The 20,195-nt window shown below is 38.9% G+C and overlaps 4 protein-coding genes across 4 annotated transcripts; all 4 read left to right on the top strand.

Moving 5' to 3' along the window:
- Positions 1-1,886: 1,886 nt before the first annotated feature.
- On the top strand, positions 1,887-4,174 carry LOC130164438 (uncharacterized). The gene is made up of 5 exons (XM_056369181.1): positions 1,887-1,950; positions 2,094-2,798; positions 2,889-3,008; positions 3,095-3,138; positions 3,273-4,174. Exons 1-5 carry the CDS (start codon positions 1,893-1,895, stop codon positions 3,390-3,392), a joined length of 1,047 nt encoding a protein of 348 aa, XP_056225156.1. The 5' UTR covers positions 1,887-1,892; the 3' UTR covers positions 3,393-4,174.
- A 3,347-nt stretch (positions 4,175-7,521) lies between these two features.
- On the top strand, positions 7,522-9,923 carry LOC130164434 (immunoglobulin kappa light chain-like). Its single transcript, XM_056369176.1, has 5 exons — positions 7,522-7,647; positions 7,788-8,495; positions 8,606-8,734; positions 8,818-8,861; positions 9,186-9,923. The coding sequence occupies exons 1-5, from the start codon at positions 7,590-7,592 to the stop codon at positions 9,303-9,305; spliced, it is 1,059 nt and encodes a 352-aa protein (XP_056225151.1). The 5' UTR covers positions 7,522-7,589; the 3' UTR covers positions 9,306-9,923.
- Positions 9,924-11,640: 1,717 nt separating this feature from the next.
- LOC130164441 (uncharacterized) lies at positions 11,641-13,599 on the top strand. The gene is made up of 5 exons (XM_056369184.1): positions 11,641-11,733; positions 11,870-12,556; positions 12,782-12,907; positions 12,995-13,032; positions 13,133-13,599. Exons 1-5 carry the CDS (start codon positions 11,679-11,681, stop codon positions 13,250-13,252), a joined length of 1,026 nt encoding a protein of 341 aa, XP_056225159.1. The 5' UTR covers positions 11,641-11,678; the 3' UTR covers positions 13,253-13,599.
- A 2,834-nt stretch (positions 13,600-16,433) lies between these two features.
- On the top strand, positions 16,434-18,978 carry LOC130164439 (uncharacterized). Its single transcript, XM_056369182.1, has 5 exons — positions 16,434-16,493; positions 16,608-17,309; positions 17,408-17,524; positions 17,618-17,661; positions 17,783-18,978. The coding sequence occupies exons 1-5, from the start codon at positions 16,436-16,438 to the stop codon at positions 17,900-17,902; spliced, it is 1,041 nt and encodes a 346-aa protein (XP_056225157.1). The 5' UTR covers positions 16,434-16,435; the 3' UTR covers positions 17,903-18,978.
- The last annotated feature ends 1,217 nt before the right edge of the window (positions 18,979-20,195 follow it).

Genomic DNA, 20,195 nt, shown 5'->3' with positions numbered 1-20,195 from the left:
ATTTAAACTGGGGCGCTAATTTCAGTGTGAATAGAGTAAATGAAATGCAAACCAGGAAGTCTAGTTGGTTTGGAGGCTTATCTATGGTGGCCCTAAAAGTTCAGCACACTGCAGGTTAAGAAGCAGATGTAAATACACAAAACACAAGCAAACTCAGAAAACATCGTAACCAATTTGACAGCATTCGTGAAAATACTGAATAATTAGAAAACACAAACACTGATCGACCAAAAGATTATTATAAAAGATTGTTATTGATCAATAAAGAGACAAGGCTTACACAAAGTTGGTAAGTATAATCGTTCCTTTACGCAACAATACAGAGTCAGATGAACCTTTTTATAGAACAAGAACAAAGGACAAAGAAATAAACAGGGATACATATCAGCTTATGATTGCAACCAATAGCAAACAACCAAGGGACATACATATACATGTCTACTATATATATCTATATATGTGTGTCCTAAGACACAAGAAACCTAAAGTTACACAAAGACTCAAACCACGTGCAGCTCCTGACTTCTTTAAATATGAACAGGATGAGGACAGTCGGCTTCTTCAGCATGTAACAAAAGCAAATTCACTTCTTACAATACAATCAATATCACAAGAGAAACGCATGACTGAACGCGTGGTCAACTGATAATTTCACTTCCACACACTTACAGGTTGTGTTTCATCACTTTGCACTACTTTTTTTCTAAATGTCACACACTTGTGTTATCAAATTAGTGAAGATGTTTTTTTAGTTTGCTAGTGTTTTGTCTGATTGGACGCCAGCTCCTCCAACCTGAACAACCATACAGGGCGTTCTCTTCAACCCCCTGATAGAACCGACAGGAGTGTCTCCTGAAATAGCGGCCCTCCGGTGGCGGGCGTACCAGACCCCGGTTGTCATAGGTACGATAATAAACATGGGAACTGTGCCAAGAGCGACGTAGCTACCTCTGTCATGGTTCGGTTAGATTTAGGCACTAAAACTATTTGGTGAGGTTTAAGAAAAGATTGTGATTAATTTGGGTTAAAATAAGTACTTCCTCAACAGTAGACGAGCTTTGTTGTCATGGATAATAGAAACAACATTAACTGCTGGGAAGTGAGCACCGCTCTCCTTTTTTGTTGACCCATCCATCCACCACAACCTCCTCATAACGCAGACTGTGTCTCTCTTTCTATTTGTCACCGCACTTTCCCCTTTTTGCTCCTGTCATAATTACTACGACCACTAGATGTCACCTAGCAACAAAACGTAACTATGGGTCTTAAAAACCTGCTGCACAAACGACGTATCGGCTCGTTTTTTTTTTTTTTTTTTCAGGAGAACAGTGTCCTATATGGATTTGGGATTTTTCTTCAATTGTAATGTGTTGAGCTCTCAGGAACACCAGAACACTGCGCAATGGTTTATAACAACTTTATCTTTTCCTTTATATTGTTTTGAGGTAAACAATAGATATACACTTCCCTATTGACAACGTATTATGTTGTGGTAAAATCTGAACCACATTCAATTACTTTGCAGGACATATTTCTCTCTTCATAACAGCAAATACTACAAACATTTATTTTGGGTTGTTATATATTCTCAAATATCGATAAACTGCATACAATCATGAGCTGATGCTGTCTTGCAAATTGTTGCCATGCAGTGTTGGTGTAATTGGCAGGTTGTTGCTAAATTATCACTGAACTCTGCTCTTCTTTGCTGTACATACAAAAGTGCTTCAGATGTTGTCTCACCATGTGTTTCTTCTTCAGGAGCAAAAAATCATTGGTGGCAGTTGACATGTGATCATCAGTGCTGCCTTGTTGGCCAATCAACACTGGTCTTATGTTTTAAGAGTGGAGAATGCTTCGGGGTGCTTGTCATTCAGCACGGAAATTTCAACATGAGGACATCTCCAGAGTTTTTCTTTTACCTGACATGTTTGCTCTTGGGGAAAATGGGTGAGTTTTGTATTAAAACATAGTTTGTTTTAAGGTTTATCAGTCTTAATAGAAGTTTTTGTGTTTTTTTTTTTCTGATTACATTATAATTTCTGTCACACAAAATTAATTGTGTATTTGTTTTTTCTCCTGTTTCACTTCAGCTCAGATGAATGATTTCATTCTCTCCGCAACTGTTTATCAAGACAGCAGATTAATATCAGCTGATGTTGGTGACAACTTGACTTTGCAATGTTTCTATGACAGTGATGCTGCAAAGTATTACTGGTATAAGCAAACACTGGGACAGACGCTACAACTTATCTCCATTACCTATAAGTTTGATAAAAGCGGAACTTTCCATGATGAATTCAAGGACAATCCACGCTTCACACTGGAATCTAAAATTGGTGTGAATCATCTAAAAATTTCAAATGTGCAACTTTCAGACTCAGCTTCTTACTACTGTGCAAGAGGTTATTCATTTATGTTTGAATTCGCGGAGGGAGCTACTGTCAGTGTGAAAGGTTCAGGATTGAAGATCCAGGCTTTTGTGAATCAGTCTGGATCTGAGACCATCCAGCCAGGAGGCTCTGTGACTCTCAACTGTACAGTTCACACTGGGATCTGTGATGGAGAACACAGTGTTTACTGGTTCAAAGACTCTGAAGAATCTCATCCAGGACTCATTTACACTCATGGAGACAGGAACGATCAGTGTGAGAGGAAACCTGAGACACAAACACAAACCTGTGTCTACAACTTGCCGATACAGAGGCTGAATCTTTCTCATGCTGGGACCTACTACTGTGCTGTTGCCTCATGTGGACACATACTGTTTGGAGACGGGACCAAGCTGGACTTTGAGCGTGAGTAACCCTCTTCCAGGTTCTTTCTCATTTGATAAATAGGGAGCTGCTTCTTTACAAGTAAAAGTTCTACAATTCCTCCTATTGCAGATGAGGAAGAGTCTTTTCTCTTGGTGTATTTCTTGAGTGGAGCTGTGACATTCACCACCATCCTCAGTGTTTTACTGGCTTTCTTAATTTACAAGATGATCAAGAGAAACAGCAGTTCAGGTAACCTGTACTTTTTATGCCAGGCATTATATATTCATTGAATTTAACTTTTGAATGAAATATATTTTTCTGTGTTTCACGACCAGAGTCCCATGCAAGATCATCAACTCTCTCCACAACAAATGCAGAGGTAAATATCATCTCTTTAGCTTAATAGTAAATTTACATTCAGTGTCTTTTAATAGCACAAACAAATGTATAATTGTCTTGTGGACATTTATTTGTTTTAATCAGGAACTATACTGTTGTGTATTTTGTTACCAGGGTTTCCGAGATGCAGACAATCTCCATTACGCCGCTTTAAATGTGAAACTGCCCAACAGATCAAGCAGACAGAGGGACAACACTAAGACTGAATGTGTGTACTCCAGTGTTAGGCAGTAGAACTGTTTCCATTTTTACTGTCTTTGGTAGTAATATGGGATTTCTCAGTTTCTCTTTAGAGATGTATCATGTATTTATATGTAGATTTTATCTAAATAAAATATCTAACTGTACATCTATGGCAGGGATTGGCAGGTAGGTTTGGTCTTGGGCCGTTTTTTTTTTTTCAAATCCAGCACACAATCAAAGGATAGTTTAAGAAACTGATTTATGAAAATGCAACTGGAATTGGCTTTGTTACTGTTAACATGTGTGACGCTGTGGCCCACAACCCACAGTCTCTGCTATTTCAGAAGTCAAGTAAACAACAGAATCAAGTTAGAACTTTTCAGAATAAAAGCTGTCAATAGCTCACTCTAAAGTATTGTTGCAAAAAACAAGCTTTCTTGCATTTTTATTTTCTAGACAAAATCGCTTAAATGGAAGTGATTCTGTTGCCATGACGGAGATCTAATTTGGCACTAGGCGCTGTCCCACCGACAGTGCAGCCCCGATTCTTGATTTTTCTTTTTGTATCTGTCATTAAGATTCTCTATTTGGACATTATAGCGAAATGTGGAACTGTCAGTCCGATGTTAAAAAAGAAAATCTGACTGTGAAAATAATCTGGCCTGTGGGCTGCCAGTTGCCGACCACTGGTTTATGGTTTCAAGCAGAGTTATTCTGTTGGATTCAGTGATGCTGTATTTTGATGATAACAATGGAGCTGTCGTGGATTCTTGTCTTTCATCCTCACTGGTTTTTATCCGTATAAAGTACATTTTGTGTGATTAATATTAAAATAAAACTTGTAATGCAATTGTGAAACACTTTGATGGTTAATATATGAGTTTGAGAATGTCTGTGTGTGTGCAAGATAACAGTGAGCAACACATAATAAATCAATCATCCAATTTGAACTGGTCTACACAAGAGGGCCTCAGGAAACTCTGGGAGGAAAGAAATGAAAAATATTTTACATTTCGTTCAAAAAAGCTTTGGTTCCATGGTCACTTTGATGATGTCATACATAAAACCATTGTTTAACCTTTCTGTTCTGTCCCACGACCCCTAAACCTGATTTGTCTTTCTGCTGTTGAGGACAAACAGGATGTTGGTTGTGTGCACAGTGATTGTTGATCAGGTCTCAGCAGGCTGTTACTTTAATACTCATGCTGATACGCAGGATGGAATCAACATACCTTGCTCACCGAGAAAGCTTTACACCAATGAGTATGGATGACAAAATGTGGCACTGCTCCTCCTACTATAACCATATTTCTCCACTGACACTACCGCTACTAGTATTTAGCAATGCAGTTTTGGAGTTTTTAGGTTTTGAGTTTGGGTTGACTACAACAAAGACGAAGGAAATTTTATTTCTAGTGCTCAATATCACATCAATAAAGAAGTAGATAGTTAAGATAGTTTGAAATTTTGCCAGAAAGTTTGACCTTTAATTTACTGTAAAAAGTTGTCTCTTCAAAATAAGACCACAAAAAAAAAGATGTATAGGGGCTTCACTTGACACCACATGTGCTCGGTTTACTATAATCCTCAATTTATCAATTTCCTGCCTGAACTCCACCAATGGACTCAGCATTTACAGTAAGCCTCTGATTACTCAAAATTCACCCTTTTTTAAGTGCTGTTGCATAAATGCTTGATGTTCATGATACATAATTGATAAATGATTCATAGCTGATTCTATAATTCCATGCAATAAATAAATAAAGGTAGACATGTCATGGTCTCAGCCTGGAGGCTCCAGGGTTTTGGTTTTTTGGACTTTTTTGGACTTTCTTGATGATTTAGTTTTCTGTGTTTTGGGTTTCTGTTCTGGGTTTTGAGTATTTCTGGTTTGGGTATTTCTAGTGTCTAGTTTAGTCTTCCCTGTGTTGTGCTCTGTTTCCCCCGTGCACTTCCTGTTTAATTTTGATAGTCGTGTCGCCCCAGTGTCTGAGTTCTAGTTTTGCTTCCTTTGGTTAATCATCCCTGATGTGTCCCACCTGTGTCTGCTTCCCCATCTGTTCTCCATCGTTAATCAGTTCCGTTCCTTTAAAAGGCCCTTGCTCTGTCTGGTCTTTGTGGGATCATTGTTGGTTATGAGGTTTGGTGTCTGGTTTGTCGTCGGCATCTGCTCAAGTATGGACTTTGGGTTTTTGGGTTTGAATAAATTCTTTCACAAAGTTATCCTTTCCATCAAGCATTGGCGAGGTTATACGACCTTCACAACTTTTCACATGCAAGTTTCAATGGATATGGTGCATGTTCGATTTTCTGAGCAATCGGTGGAACAGGACAGTTGCCCACTCGTCATGGGAAAGGCAAGAGTATCCCCTACCAAACTAATGACTATTCCAAGACTTAACTGTCATCAACTGTTGCTTCAGTCTGCAACAGCGATGTCGTCAAAAGAGAGCTCAAGGTTTGAAACCTGCAAGAGGTTTTACATGTTTGTAGCCGACTGGATCCAGCACATAAGATCCATAGACTGTATATTGGTGTCACCCATAGGTTTCTGAATAGTGGTTTTGAAGCTCAGAGTGGACTCAGAGTTGAGACTTCCATGCATGTCGGTTAAATAACTGTGACAAGCGTATGCTCCTGTTAGCGTCATTAACACAGCTGGCCATTTTGCTCGAAGGGAAACGCAAGGCTGATTCACTTTCTGGCTAATTAGCTAGTTAACGAGCTCAGGTAACAAGCTAAGTATGGTGAGCGCAGACATAGATACCTGCTAATTAGTGCTAACATATAAATAATACTAAAATTTCACTCACCTCAATAAACAGGAGCTCAGACTTCCTCACGTTCAGTTAGTCAATTAACCGTACAGCAAATATTATCCGTCTGATATTTGCCTGAAAAATCCTGCAAAATGCACAAACATCACAAACATGGCCGAGAAGTCACGTTTAGTGATTCGAATTAGTTGAGGTGACAGAGCAGATAGCTAGCGGCTAGTCAAATTAGACGGCACTCACCTGTCACTCAAATTGGCCACACCTTCAATTATGCATAACTTTCAATAAAACTGAAACAAGTGAGTTATCTAAAAATTCACCCAGCATACAGGATATTACCTATAGAGACCAAGACTGTTTTTTGCACCAGGCTGTAAACACTGTAAAAGCCTGCCTCAAGTGGTCATTAGAGGAACTGCAGGCAATTGCACTTCCAGGTTTGCTTCATTTTTCAGCCCTGGAGGTTGTCGCTTGATAAGATCTCGCACAAACCCTGAACAATGGTGACATGTTAGTTCCAAAAACAACCCAGCCAACGATGCCTTAAGAGGGTTGAGTGCCGTTCAGCTAACTCACTGAGAAGACCTGACTATGGCAACTGAAACACTAATGGTGGGAGAAGTGGAAACGGCCGACTCTAACTTATATAGATAAATTACACATCTGAATGCATGTATTTTTGTTCTATGTTCATTCACAAATATGGTTTTCATGATGTTACCAAGGAGTGCATACATCAGAGAAACAGGATGCGCTCAAACAATAAACGCACATTTCAAAGAATCACCCTGTGTCTGTGTTCTTAGGAAGAGAGCTGCAATATTATCCAAAATCCTCTGCCAACTAAGTACTCCAATTGCCTTCATTACATTATTATTTCATTGTTGTTATTAATGTGGTTTTAATATTATTCTAACTAAACTGAAACACTACTAGTTTCACGATACTTTCCATTTATTTTGATCATTTTCAATGTCAAGTATAATTCTAAGATTTGTGATCAGTCATTTATGAGATTAATCGTATGAGACTGATCTGAATTACCTGATTGTGCCCATAGTGTATATCTGCAAATGACTTCTCTCATGTTTATTACACAGGTATTCGTTAAATTAACAAACCTGCATGTACATAAAGACAGTCAGTCCCTTGCCAAATGTTGAGCATAATTAAACTCCACTGTATGTCATTACTGGTATATATACTGTATATACCTGTAATTTATTTCCCCATAATTTAAAATATAATGTCAAGATGAGGAGGCTTTATGTACTTTCTTTTAGATTTCTATCAGCATGTGAATCTTCTCAAACTTGACACTATAGGTGGCTGTGAACATGTGATCATGTTTCCTAAGTAGGACAAAGTGTTAAGTGCAGTGTCACCTCAGGTTGGCCAATCAAACACAGCCTTGTCTCTGAAGAGTGGGGAAAGTATCGAGATACTTTTCATTCGAGACAAGTATTCGAACATGATGGCATCTCTAAGGCTTGTCCTCTGTCTGACATGTCTGTTCATGGGGAAAATGGGTGAGTTGTGTTTTTGTGGCTACAGTTTATATTTGAATTCATACCTCTCCATTCAATATCTTCTCATATTTTATGTAGATATAATGCATCTCTCAGATTTAATTGATTGTGAATTTGCTTTTATTCTCATTACACTTAAGCTCAGGAGACTGGTCGGGAATCGTCCTCATCTGCGCACCAAGAGAGAAGTTTTATATCAGCTAATGTTGGAGGCAATGTGACTTTACGATGTTTCTATCAAGCAGATGATTCAGCATGGCTCTACTGGTATAAGCAAAGTCCGGGACAGAAGCCAAACCTCATCTCTACCTTTTATGTGTATGATAGAAGAATCACGTTTTATCATGAATTCAAGAGCAATCCACGCTTCACACTGGACCCTGAAAATGGTAAAAATCACTTAATCATCAAAGATTTACATATTTCAGACTCGGCTACTTACTACTGTGCAGATAGCTACACGTTTGTATTAAGGTTTGCGGAAGGCACTATTGTCAGTGTGCAGGGTTCAAGTTTGAACGTCAAAGCTTCGCTCAATCAGTCCGGATCTGAGACCTTCCAGCCAGGAGGCTCTGTGACTCTCAACTGTACAGTACACACTGGGACCTGTGACGGAGAACACAGTGTTTACTGGTTCAAAGACTCTGAAGAATCTCATCCAGGACTCATTTACACTCATGGAGACAGGAATGATCAGTGTGAGAGGACACCTGAGACACAAAATCAAACCTGTTTCTACAACTTGTTACTGGAGAATCTGGATCGCTCTAATGCCGGGACCTACTACTGTGCTGTTGCTTCATGTGGACAAATATTGTATGGAAATGGGACCACGCTGGACTTTAAATGTGAGTAACATCATAGCAGAGCTTGTATGATTTTGATGAATAGTTATTCATGGCAATGAACACAGAGATAAAAGCTGAAAGCTCTGTTTCTGATGTCTGCCGCTCTGCAGATGAGGCAAACTCTCCAAACTCTCGTGTGTATTTCCTGAGCGGAGCGCTGGTATTCAATACCGTCCTGGTTGTTTTACTGGCTTCCTCAGTCTACAAGATAATCAAAAGAAAAAACTGCCACTGTACAGGTAAGTTGTAATGGTTGTATATGATAACTTGCATTGACTAAACATAACTCTTGAATAAAAGAGTCTTTTGTTTCTACAACCAGAGTCTCAAGCAAGATCATCAGCTCCCTCCACAGCAAATCCAGAGGTGACATGTATTTTGATAATCTATTAAAGGTCCCATATTGCATAAAGGTAGATTTCCATGTGTTCTTTGATTATAAAGCAGGTCTAGGTTCTATAATAATAACATGAAAGCATCAAAGTGCTCAGTCCACAGAGAAATACACACAGCCTGTGTTTAGCAGTTGAGCCTGAAAACGAGCCGTCAGCACTTCTGTAACTTTGTGATGTCACAACAAATCAACACTTACACGGGACCTTTAATAACCATTTGAATGCACAACAATCACTTCTTTTGTGAATGTTTTTACATTTTTCTCAGCACTGATTCTTCCCGTTTTGTTACCAGGGTTACCAGGACGCAGACAATCTCCAATATGCTGCTTTAAATGTTAAGCCACCCAGCAGATCAAGCAGACAGAGGAACAGCACCAAGACTGAATGTGTGTACTCTAGCATAAAGCAGTAAAAATACGAGTGTTACGTTTATACTTTTGAATAAAATTGTATTTTGTTGTATGTCAATGTGGGTGTAGATTTTGAGATATATTTCTGTTACTTTCTTGTGGTCTGCAGTCATATGATGCTGTTAAATATTCCTAGGAATTATGTTCATGCCTAAGGATTCTGCACCTCATGGTTTATAGCAACATCAAGAAGTTTTCCCTTTTATGAAAAAGAGTAGGAAAAAGAAAGTAGGAAGTGGACATTGGGGTGTTCTGTGGCTGTGCAGTACATCATATGTTTGTGCAGGTGACCAGAAATGACATTATGACAGACTTATAGTTTGTTTGTTACATTTTGACTTTTTTAAAACCATAAAAATACACTTTCCCTGATCTTTACTAAGTTACTTAGTTAACCCACCCTATCCATACTTTAACCATACAATGATGTTTCCCTAATATTAACCAAACCATAGTTTTCATACTCAAATATTGTAGGAAGCAAGACTTTTATTGATTGTAACACTGTTATCTGGAGACATGGAATTGAGGAGGTTCATATATGTCTAGATCAACCAAACCAAATCATGTATTTGCTTTTGTATGCCATTTTATTCCATGACTGATCTAATAAAGCTCTTCTAATTGTGGAACATGTTGATCATGATCACGATGATGTGTTCATGTGGTTTCATATCTGGTAGCTCATTCAGTCTTCAGCGGCTGGTGGCACCACGTGTATCAGGAGAGCATGTGGTTGACCTCACCCACCTCAATCAGCAAGTGAGTGGTAAAGCTCAGTTGTTCTGGTATCAGATTTTGTTGTTGACATAATTCCTACACATGTCTTACACATGTCCAATGTGCTGACCTGACTAATGACCTGAGACAGTAAAGGCCCAGCACTCTTTTAGGAAATATGAGGCACATAAAGTTCACTATGTTACTGTTTGGGTTACAGTGAGTTCTGCCAGATGTTTACAGATACTCTTTGGAGTTGGCCTATATATGACATTGTCTTTCAGGTATAATTAGAGAGAAAACATCTGTCTCAAGTGTTCATGGGACAGATCTGACCTTCATTTATGCCTTTACCACCACATTTATGCCTTTACTTTTATTATGTAATTGTGAACAACACTATAAGCTCCAGGTCTACATGATCAAACCAAAATTCTTTTCACAGCTTGCTTGTTGGTATTCACAGTGACAACTGAAACAAAGAATGAAAAAGAAAGTGTTGATTTTTACACTAAACAGCAGATATATTTTTTTTATTTAAGCAAACAAAGTACAATCACTCAAAACTAAACTAAAACATTTCAGGTTTGACTGCAGAACCTTAAAAACAAGGTGGTAACCTCTGAGTCTGAAAACTGAAACCAACACAAAAAACTGCAGTTCTTCTAATGACCACTTGGGACTGGCTCAAAAAGAGTCATACCCCATAGACTGCTGTGTTAAAATGTCCAACTTTACAGCAGAAATGAACATGTTTACAGCCTGGTACCAAAAACAGTTTTAGTCCCTACAGCTAATGTCCTCCTTTATGACAACTGTACGGGGGTGAATTTTTATATAACTCACCTGTTAACATTTTATTAAGGTTTAAAGTAATGCATAATTTAAGGTGTGCCACTTTGAGATACAGGTAGGTGAGTGTGTGCTACTCCTCTTTGCCCATTTTAGATTAGGAGTCAGGCACTGCCAAGATGGCGACGGTGGAGCAGCCCACTCTGAGATTCAAAACTGCTCTTAGGAAACCTATAGATAACATCACAGAGGATATGTCCATCTTCATTCACGGTGTATGGGTAAAAAGCCTACAAACAACACATCATATTATTCAGTGCTTCATCTTCACTTTATGAGAACTTGTCAGAATAGTAAAATAGTACCGAGGGAGAATTTAGATTGTAGTTTTCATAGGGTGACTTGAAACATCTGATTAAAGGGCAGTAAAGGAGCCTTTTAAAAACTACATTCAAATCCGTTTAAACATCCTAATAAAGAAGTTATAATTCATAATTCGTTAGCTGAAGAGCAAACAATTTAAAAATCAAAAGCCTGAACTGTAAAATTGTGTCTGTATACAGTATACAAAATATAGCTGGTTATCTAGGCCATATTATTACATTGTATATGTTATCAACTCTGGATGATCTGCTCAAAATAATGTATTTGTGGTCTCCAAATGTTGAGCATTGTGCGAGGCATAGGCTACAGCTCATACATAGCTCACCACGTAAATGTTCCGATAGGTGGTTGTGAGCATGTAATGTTTCCTTTGAAGGATATACAGTGTCTCTTCAGGTTAGCCAATCAAATGATGCCATGTCAGAGAAGAGAAAAGTACCTGTCAGCATTCCTTCACTCGGCTTAGAAACTTGAACAGGATGACATCTCTAAAGTTTGTCTTCTGTCTTATATGTTTGCTCTTGTGGAAAACAGGTGAGTTTGGATTTTATGGTTCCAGATGATATCATTTAGTGTATGGGTTAGTTTCTTAGATTTTTATTTACTGATTACATGAATTTTGTCACGTTAAATTAAATCTGTGTCTACTTTGTCTCTCATTTTACTTCAGCTGCTCTGAAATTCTCCTCATCTGTGTGTCAGGACAGTGTTTTTTTATCAGTTAAAGCTGGAGACAATTTGACTTTATGCTGTTTTAATGAGGACAGTGCTTCAGCACGGCTTTACTGGTTTAAGCAAACTCTGGGACAGAAGCCAAGGCTCATCTCTGACTTCTTTGTATATGATAAAAATGGCATTTTTTATGAAGAATTCAAGGACAATCAACGCTTTACGCTGGATACTAAAAATGGCACCAATCACTTGACAATTTCTAATTTACGCAATTCAGACTCAGCTACTTACTACTGTACAAAAGGTTATTCAGTCACATTTACATTTTTGGAGAGCATTATTGTAAGTGTACAGGGTTCAGGACTGAACATCCATCAGTTCGGATCTGAGACCATCCAGCCAGGAGGCTCTGTGACTCTCAGCTGTACAGTACACACTGGGACCTGTGATGGAGAACACAGTGTTTACTGGTTCAAAGACTCTGAAGAATCTCATCCAGGACTCATTTACACTCATGGAGACAGGAACGATCAGTGTGAGAAGAAACCGGAGACACAAACAAAAACCTGTGTCTACAACTTGCCGATGCAGAGGCTGAACCGTTCTCATGCTGGGACCTACTACTGTGCTGTTGCCTCATGTGGACACATACTGTTTGGAAACGGGACCAAGCTGGAGTTTGAGGGTAAGTCACTTTACAGAAAAGATCTAATTTGAGTAGCAGATAGTAGATGGTAGCATCCTGGTACTTATTCAAATTGAGGATCTAAAAATAGAGTGTTGTAAACCCCCTTTGAGGCATATTTGTGATTTTAGGCTTTATTGACTTGAATCAACTTGGTGATACTTTCAAATCAAACTACGGATGAAAACAGAAAAGGCACTGATTCTCTTTTTAATGAATTTTCAGATGAGGGAGACTCCCCTCTCTTGGTGTATTTCCTGAGTGGAGCTCTGACATTCACCACCTTCCTGGTTGCTTTACTGGCTTTTTTACAGTACAAGACGAATAAAAGCAACAGCTACCAATCTCCTGGTACCGTAATGTTTACTCTTTGTATCTGCTTGTGTCCACTGAACATGCCTTTTGAATAAAAGTATCTTTTCTGTGTTTCACTATCAGAAGCAAGATTCATAGCTCCCTCCACAGCAAACATTGATGTAAGATTTATCTAAATTTAAATTACCCAAATTATTATACATTTATTCATTTGTTGCCTGGTTCCATGTTGTGATCGACTTTTACATGTTTTGGTACCAGGGTTTCCGAGATGAAGACAACCTCCATTATGCTCCTATCAGTGATAACCTGCCCGACAGATCAAGCAGACAGAGGGACGACACCAAGATTGACAGTGTGTATTCCTGTGTTAGGCGGTAGAAATTACTTCTTTAAGTAAGACTGGATTATTTACTTTTAATTTGAAGGTTAATGTAGGTTTAAACTAGATTTAGATGTAGATGTTGAGATTGGCTTTATGTAGAGTGTTGACAGGAAGTGCTTTTAATTTGAATGCCTCCTGATTCTTTTCTCACCAAGAAAAATAATCTTTAGGTAAGTTTTTGTACACGTGAATAAATTCTCTTTCTGACAAAACCAGAACATTTAAAAGCTCAGATTCATCGATGGTGCAGAAGTGACACCTGGGCTTAGAGGTTCAAGTATGTCAAGAACTTCCTTGTTTCACCCTCAATGTTTTTTAACTAATCTCTGTATGTGCATTTTATGTCTCTAAAGATCTAATAAACATGTTAATTTTCACCTTGTGTGTCCTTGTGTTCAGTCCTTATAGTCACAGTAACTCTGGCTTTGTCATTCTTGAGTGGCTGGGGGGGGGGGGCAGTGGTGACCAGAAACACATACGTGACCTCGCCCGCCACGGTGAGAGGATGAGAGTGTGGACACTGAACAGTTGTGACACAGAAGTGCAGTCGGTGAACTACTGTCAGTATTTCAAACCATAAATGTCTGAGTCTGAGATGGCCGGTGAGCTGACGGCACTGGGGGAAAAGTTCTTTGTCATAACTTCTTAATCAATTAAGCATGTAACAGATGAATTCATATGTGACAGGTCGGCCTAGTGAAGCCACCATCTCTCTTCCCCCTCCATTTAGGCCCCACCCTCTGCCTCTTTCACAGGTATACACACACACACCAGGTGACTATTGTCTCATTACCTCAGATCTCTGTCTTGATGCATTTTGGGCCATGTGGCTAGGGAACAGGGCTGTCTCCCAGAAGTTATGCTTTAAGGCAGTTTGTTTTATCTTTGACAAACACTTTTTAAAGACTTTTACTGATCAGTTTTACCCTTTTAATACAGGCACTTTAAACAACCTGTTGCCCAGGCCTTGCAGGCTGAATTAACTGTTTCGAAGGTGATTTGTGGCTTATCTGAATCCTGGGTAACACACGGCATTAGGTCATGGGGACGTTTGTAACACATTTTATAGGTAGCTGTTGTGCAGGAGCTCGACACAGAGAAGGCATTGGAAGTTCATACCCCCCACTGAGGTAAAAGTTCTTCTTGTAGTTTAGCGATTAGTATTTATATCATTTATAATGTATCATTTTGGTTTATATTATACAGCAGTTGCCCTGAATGCCCTGTGGCTCTGACTCTGGAGCCAGATCTGTGTTGCCAGATACTGCACTGTTTGAGGTAAATGGCCTAAACTAAACTATTATTTAGGATGTTCTGTTTTGTTACTGTTTGTAGACGGGACCAAGCTGGTATTTGAGGGTAAGTCACTTTATAACCACTGTCGTCGCATTTTAAAAGAAGTCGTTGTTACTCCCCAGTCAAATTCGTGAAAACAGAAAACTCTGGCTTTCTCATTGTGCATGATGGCCAAGAGAAACAGCTGTCGATCTCCAGGTAACTGGCACCTTTTTTAATATATATCCAACAACTTCTATCGACTGAACATGGCTTTTGAATAAAGCGACCTCTTCTGTGTTTCACAACCAGAGTCTCAACCAGCATTTACCGCTCCCTCCACAGCAAATGCAGAGGTGAGTAACAGCTGTTTAAATTAATTGATGAATTGCCTTTAAGACACCTTTTTAATTGCGCAAGCATAGATACTTTGTTGCCCACTGTTTTAATCGTTACTGATATGTGTTTTGTAACCAGGGTTACCAACACGCACTAAACCTCTATTATGCTGCTTTAAGCATTAACCTGACCAACAGATCAAGAAGACAGAGGGATCAAACCTGGACTGAATGTGTGTACCACAGCATAAAGAAGTAGAACTGGACAAGTTAATACCGTAATACCCATAATGCATGTTTAACATAGTCTTTTTTTGGGGGGGGTCTGAAGCAGGATAACTCACATTCACACAACGTTGCTTTGTTTTTTGCAAATGTAATGTATCTAATATTATAAGAGCATTGTTGGTACATATACGTGGTATCATTTGCTGTACAGCCATAGTGTATAGACATAACATATTCTCTCCCACTATTGCCAACTCATCACACTGCTCATTTCATTATTATTTTCCTCTTTATGATTATTACACCTTGCATTTACTCTGTAGATAGTAGTTTAGTTAATAAACTCCTGTATTTCCACCCAGCTGTTGTCACCCAGCTGAGTGGCCTGCTAACAGCTAAAAATTAATCCTGCCCCCTGAAAGTTGTAGAAAAGGGACATTTTATATTTCATGACACTGGCACAAAGGTGAACAGAAGAAAAATAACTGAAGCAGTCATTACTCTCAGACCACTTTTGACCGCCATACTTTTTGTTACTAGGTGTTGTTCTCAGTGCAGCAGTCTTTGTGGTTGTCAGCAGGATGTATAGGTGTGTGCTGTCGGAAGTCTTACATAGATGCCCCTGAGTCCAAAGACCACATGAAGTAAACAGCCAAAAACATTACAGAGTCTTTGTCCGGTCGTATTCAACAAGACTGTGAATATTAATACTAAGAGAGACTAAGTTTGTAGTAGGAATAATGTTACTGAAAATAATGAATAAAAGTAACTGCTTCTATTAAATAAAAATAGGCATCAGACAATAGACGCATAAAGCGTGAATTCATACCTTTATTCTGAAAGTATTATTTCCACTTAAAATTTATAATAAAGCCATTGACGGTTATTGGAATTTTGATTGTGGTCATCAAAGGTTTAACAAAATACATGAGAAAAAAAAGCAACAAATCGGGTCAGAAACATTAAAGCTTGAAAAGAGAGTCAGTGTCTGCTGCATTGATCCCCTCTGTGATTCACTGTGCATCAGTATTTGTCAAGTATGAATGAACTGCTCAAATCTTTATTTAATATTAAGTCTATTTTCAAAACTTGAAAATTAAAGGACTCTACTGCTCTTGTTAGTGGTTTTTTTATTGCATTGGATTTAGTGGTTATTTATTTTTAGGAGCACCTCAGGAAACATGTTGACACGCTCACAGTCACACTATGGGTGACTGTGAGCATGTCATCATGTTTCCTACTAAGGGCACATGCACAAGCTGGCCAATCACATGCATTCTTGTCTGTAAAGACTGAAGAAACCATAACTATCTTTTCATTCACCTCAGCAATTTGGACATGATGACTTCTCCAGTGTTTGCCTTCTATCTCACGTGTCTGTTCTTGGCGAAATCGGGTAAGTTGCATTTTTGGGACTCCATCTTGCACCTTTTAGTGTATGGTTGACATCACACAGATTCTTTCGCAATAAACTAAGTGTGCGTTGGCTTTGTCTTTCATGTCACTTCAGCTCAGATGGCTGATCTGAAATCGCCGGCACCTGTTCCCCAAGAGAAAAGTTTTGTATCAGCTCATGTTGGCGACAAGGTGAATTTGCGGTGTTTCTTTGGAAGTTTGACTAAGAGGCTTTACTGGTACAAGCAAAGTCTGGGACAGAAGCCAAGGCTCATCTCTAGCTTCTATAAACATGATCTCAATAGCACTTTTCATAATGAATTCAAGAGCGATTCACGCTTCACACTAGACACAGAAAATGGTAAAAATCACTTGACAATCACAGATTTACGCACATCAGACTCAGCCACTTACTGCTGTGTTACTTATTTATACACATTAGAATTCTTGGATAGCATTATTCTCAGTGTAGGGGGTTCAGGTTTGAATATCCAGGCTTCGGTCCATCAGTCCGGATCTGAGATCCTCCAGCCAGGAGGCTCTGTGACTCTCAGCTGTACAGTACACACTGGGACCTGTGATGGAGAACACAGTGTTTACTGGTTCAAAGACTCTGAAGAATCTCATCCAGGACTCATTTACACTCATGGAGACAGGAACGATCAGTGTGAGAGGAAACCTGAGACACAAACACAAACCTGTGTCTACAACTTGCCGATGCAGAGCCTGAATCTTTCTCATGCTGGGACCTACTACTGTGCTGTTGCCTCATGTGGACACATACTGTTTGGAGACGGGACCAAGCTGGACTTTGAGGGTAAGTCACTTTATAACCACTGATTTTAAAAGAAGTCGCTGTTACTCCCCAGTCAAATTTGTGAAAACAGAAAACTCATTGAAAGCTTTGTTTTGCAGATAAAGTTGACTTGATGTATTTCTCATATGGAGCCTGGGTGTTCACCACCATCCTGAGTGTTTTACTGGCTTTCTCATTGTGCATGATGGCCAAGAGAAACAGCTGTCGATCTCCAGGTAACTGGCACCTTTTTTAATATATATCCAACAACTTCTATCGACTGAACATGGCTTTTGAATAAAGCGACCTCTTCTGTGTTTCACAACCAGAGTCTCAACCAGCATTTACCGCTCCCTCCACAGCAAATGCAGAGGTGAGTAACAGCTGTTTAAATTAATTGATGAATTGCCTTTAAGACACCTTTTTAATTGCGCAAGCATAGATACTTTGTTGCCCACTGTTTTAATCGTTACTGATATGTGTTTTGTAACCAGGGTTACCAACACGCACTAAACCTCTATTATGCTGCTTTAAGCATTAACCTGACCAACAGATCAAGAAGACAGAGGGATCAAACCTGGACTGAATGTGTGTACCACAGCATAAAGAAGTAGAACTGGACAAGTTAATACCGTAATACCCATAATGCATGTTTAACATAGTTTTTTTGGGGGGGGTCTGAAGCAGGATATCTCACATTCACACAACGTTGCTTTGTTTCTTGCAAATGAAATGTATCTAATATTATAAGAGCATTGTTGGTACATATGAATGAATGTTTTTTGTGAGTTAATATAATCAGATTAACTGATACTATGAGGTAATTTGTTGCTTTGAGGATCGCAGCTGTTTTGGGCTTTTTCTGTTTGTCCTCATTGATGTTCAACCACATCAAGTAAAGTATTGTTTTTTTTATGTGGATTTTATTTCATTAATGATCAAATAAACATCATTAAAATACTTTTGTGTAGACATGTTCGATGTGTTCATCCAGCAGTAGCTCAGACTGCTTCTTAATACGTGACTGGCCAGTGGCTTTACGTTTTGTTTGTCAGAGAATGTGGTAGGACCTCACCCCACTCCAGTAAGTGAGGCGCAATTGTTCTGGTGCCGAAATAAAATGGCACAGGAGGGTTTTTCTGTCGACTGAAAAACATGCGGTTCTGCTAATTTACAGCGTCGTTGTGTGGGCGAAAATGAGGCTTGTTTAACTTATCGTTTGGCGTGTTTGTGACTTGATGATTCATATATAGTGATACCTGACATTTCACGTCTGTCTGACCTCTACTCGAACTTGATTATTATCATAGATGAAGAGTCACGGTCCAGAGCTGAAATGCTGAGACACTGGCAGAATCCTTGACCGTGATAACAGGACACGGCCTCTCGGAGAATCCACCTCGATCCCGCATCTCCAGGGTTACCACAGCAACCACAGCCACTTGGCTTCCAGCCAAGGGTCTTCAGCTACAGCGCAAATCACAGTAGGCCGGTCTTAACACTCTGCTCATGACTGGGTTGATGTCGAAATAAAGTCATATTTAATTACCTAATCTCATTCATAGACGTGGTATCATTAGCTGTACAGCCATAGTGTATAGACATAACATATTCTCTCCCACTATCGCCAACTCATCACACTGCTCATTTCATTATTATTTTCATCTTTATGATTATTACACCTTGCATTTACTCTGTAGATAGTAGTTTAGTTAATAAACTCCTGTATTTACACCCAGTTGTTGTCCTGTTGTATTCTTTTGACGTAGGGACTGGAGATCCATTGAACCGAGAAGTCATGGCTTCCGATATGAGATTGATAAATTTATCAATATTGTAATTAATTGTTGTCCTCCCAGAGGACTGGTGCCCCCTTTCAACGAGAGAAAATTCTAAATTGTGGTGTTTTAATGCTACAAGGATAACTAACGAGTGAGTAATATTATATCTGCTAGTGCTAGCTGTTAGTCAGTACGCCACTGCTATGTAGCTACAGTGGACTGGAAAAGCATGTTCACATTCACTCACATCATATATTAAGTGCCAAGACACATCACTCTGTTGGTCTTTGTGAACAGCAAAGAGATGCAAACCACCACCACAAATACAGTTTCAAATGCATGTTGATTGGGTAACAGCCAACAGTTTCATTTTTTACTTTGGGTGATGAGTGGCTGCTAACAGCTAACAATTAATCCTGCCCCCTGAAAGTTGTAGAAAAGGGACATTTAATATTTCATGACACTGGCACAAAGGTGAACAGAAGAAAAATAACTGAAGCAGTCATTACTCTCAGACCACTTTTGACCGCCATACTTTTTGTTACTAGGTGTTGTTCTCAGTGCAGCAGTCTTTGTGGTTGTCAGCAGGATGTATAGGTGTGTGCTGTCGGAAGTCTTACATAGATGCCCCTGAGTCCAAAGACCACATGAAGTAAACAGCCAAAAACATTACAGAGTCTTTGTCCGGTCGTATTCAACAAGACTGTGAATATTAATACTAAGAGAGACTAAGTTTGTAGTAGGAATAATGTTACTGAAAATAATGAATAAAAGTAACTGCTTCTATTAAATAAAAATAGGCATCAGACAATTGACACATAAAGCGTGAATTCATACCCTTATTCTGAAAGTATTATTTCCACTTAAAATTTATAATAAAGCCATTGACGGTTATTGGAATTTTGATTGTGGTCATCAAAGGTTTAACAAAATACATGAGAAAAAAAAGCAACAAATCGGGTCAGAAACACTAAAGCTTGAAAAGAGAGTCAGTGTCTGCTGCATTGATCCCCTCTGTGATTCACTGTGCATCAGTATTTGTCAAGTATGAATGAACTGCTCAAATCTTTATTTAATATTAAGTCTATTTTCAAAACTTGAAAATTAAAGGACTCTACTGCTCTTG

The sequence above is a fragment of the Seriola aureovittata genome, chromosome 23 (assembly GCF_021018895.1).
Source record: "Seriola aureovittata isolate HTS-2021-v1 ecotype China chromosome 23, ASM2101889v1, whole genome shotgun sequence".
Lineage (NCBI taxonomy): Eukaryota > Metazoa > Chordata > Actinopteri > Carangiformes > Carangidae > Seriola > Seriola aureovittata.
This window is presented reverse-complemented; position numbering and strand designations above follow the sequence as displayed.